At 36.5% G+C, this 1,259-nt stretch overlaps 1 protein-coding gene across 1 annotated transcript; it reads right to left on the bottom strand.

Annotated features, from left to right (window-relative positions):
• Positions 1-8: 8 nt before the first annotated feature.
• Positions 9-1,029, bottom strand: Pmar_PMAR005563 (hypothetical protein; the record flags this gene model as incomplete). The annotated part of the gene is made up of 1 exon (XM_002785109.1): positions 9-1,029. A coding segment is annotated over one exon (1,021 nt), but the record flags the coding sequence as incomplete, so codon positions are not given.
• Between the last annotated feature and the right edge of the window lie 230 nt (positions 1,030-1,259).

The raw sequence follows: 1,259 nt of genomic DNA, 5'->3' as shown, positions 1-1,259 counted from the left end.
ACACCAACCTCTAGGATTAATAATCTCCCATATATAGGTAAAACTCTTCTTATGAGATGTCACATCCCAAGACTTAACCCGTTGTCTAAATAGCATACCCCAATTATCTGGTGCATAGGTTGGTACAATAGCCTGAGCTGATGATATAATCTTAGAGTCATCTCTCTTCCTCAATAATGATAGACCCATATACATATCCTCACCATTAAATACAGTATCATGCTCATAGAATATCTCATCAAGTGTTTCCCTATCCCATAAGGCTACTGCACCATGACAACTTAATGAACGAGCAAGAGTAGCCTGGAATAGTTTATGGAGACCAGCAATCTTATACTCAATATCCTGGCATTGTACCAATAGATTAGGTTTACCATCAGGTGTAGTAGCAGTAATAGGGAAATGTACAGCCTTAATATTGGGGTTCTGATCCAATAACTGATGTGGTATATGTAGATCTGGTGGTAGAGGTACATCATCATCAATAATAACAGCATATTTGAAGTCGGTTACTCTACCATTTTGGACAAGATAAGGTATCCAATATTTATTACACCAATAAAAGGCAAATGTCTTATTACCCTCAGGTACATATAAATAGTTAATATCAGGATGTACCTGTTGAGTAGCCCATTGATTATCATCTACAGGTATTGGTGATACACCATTATCACATACAAATATATGACTAGGTGGGAATACCATTAATGCTGCCCTTAATGTAGCAGTAAAGGTCTCATATCTTTCCTCAGTCATAGTAGATTGATGACATGCTATCATTAGGCATACTTCCCTTGTCATACCTTGACTTAATACAAAGTCAACAGTCTCAGATTCATCACTAGGGGCAGTTAACATCGACCTTGGTGTCATATCATCATCATCGTCCTCCTCCTCATCATCATCCAACTGTAAATGAACCTTCTCTTCTTCTTCTTCTTCTTGTATTGCCTTAGGTATACTAGCCTTAAGCTCCTCTTGCATATGCTCAGCAAATACTGGTTTCTTAGGCCATTTAACCACAAACATAGCACAACCGAATAATATAATATCCAATAGAACATCAAGGAATATAATCCAATCCAATACTGATGTTGCATCCCATATAGATACTACACCAACAAAGGCATCATATAGACTATCATCAGGGTTCATATGTTGAGGTGAGAATCTTAATATAAACCATTCAGTAAATATAACAAGAATAATGAAGAATATATTCAATAAGCCAGTCCTTAGCTTTTGTTGATTAACAAATG

The sequence above is a fragment of the Perkinsus marinus genome (genome assembly GCF_000006405.1).
Source record: "Perkinsus marinus ATCC 50983 genomic scaffold scf_1104296933908, whole genome shotgun sequence".
Taxonomy (NCBI): domain Eukaryota; phylum Perkinsozoa; order Perkinsida; family Perkinsidae; genus Perkinsus; species Perkinsus marinus.
This window is presented reverse-complemented; position numbering and strand designations above follow the sequence as displayed.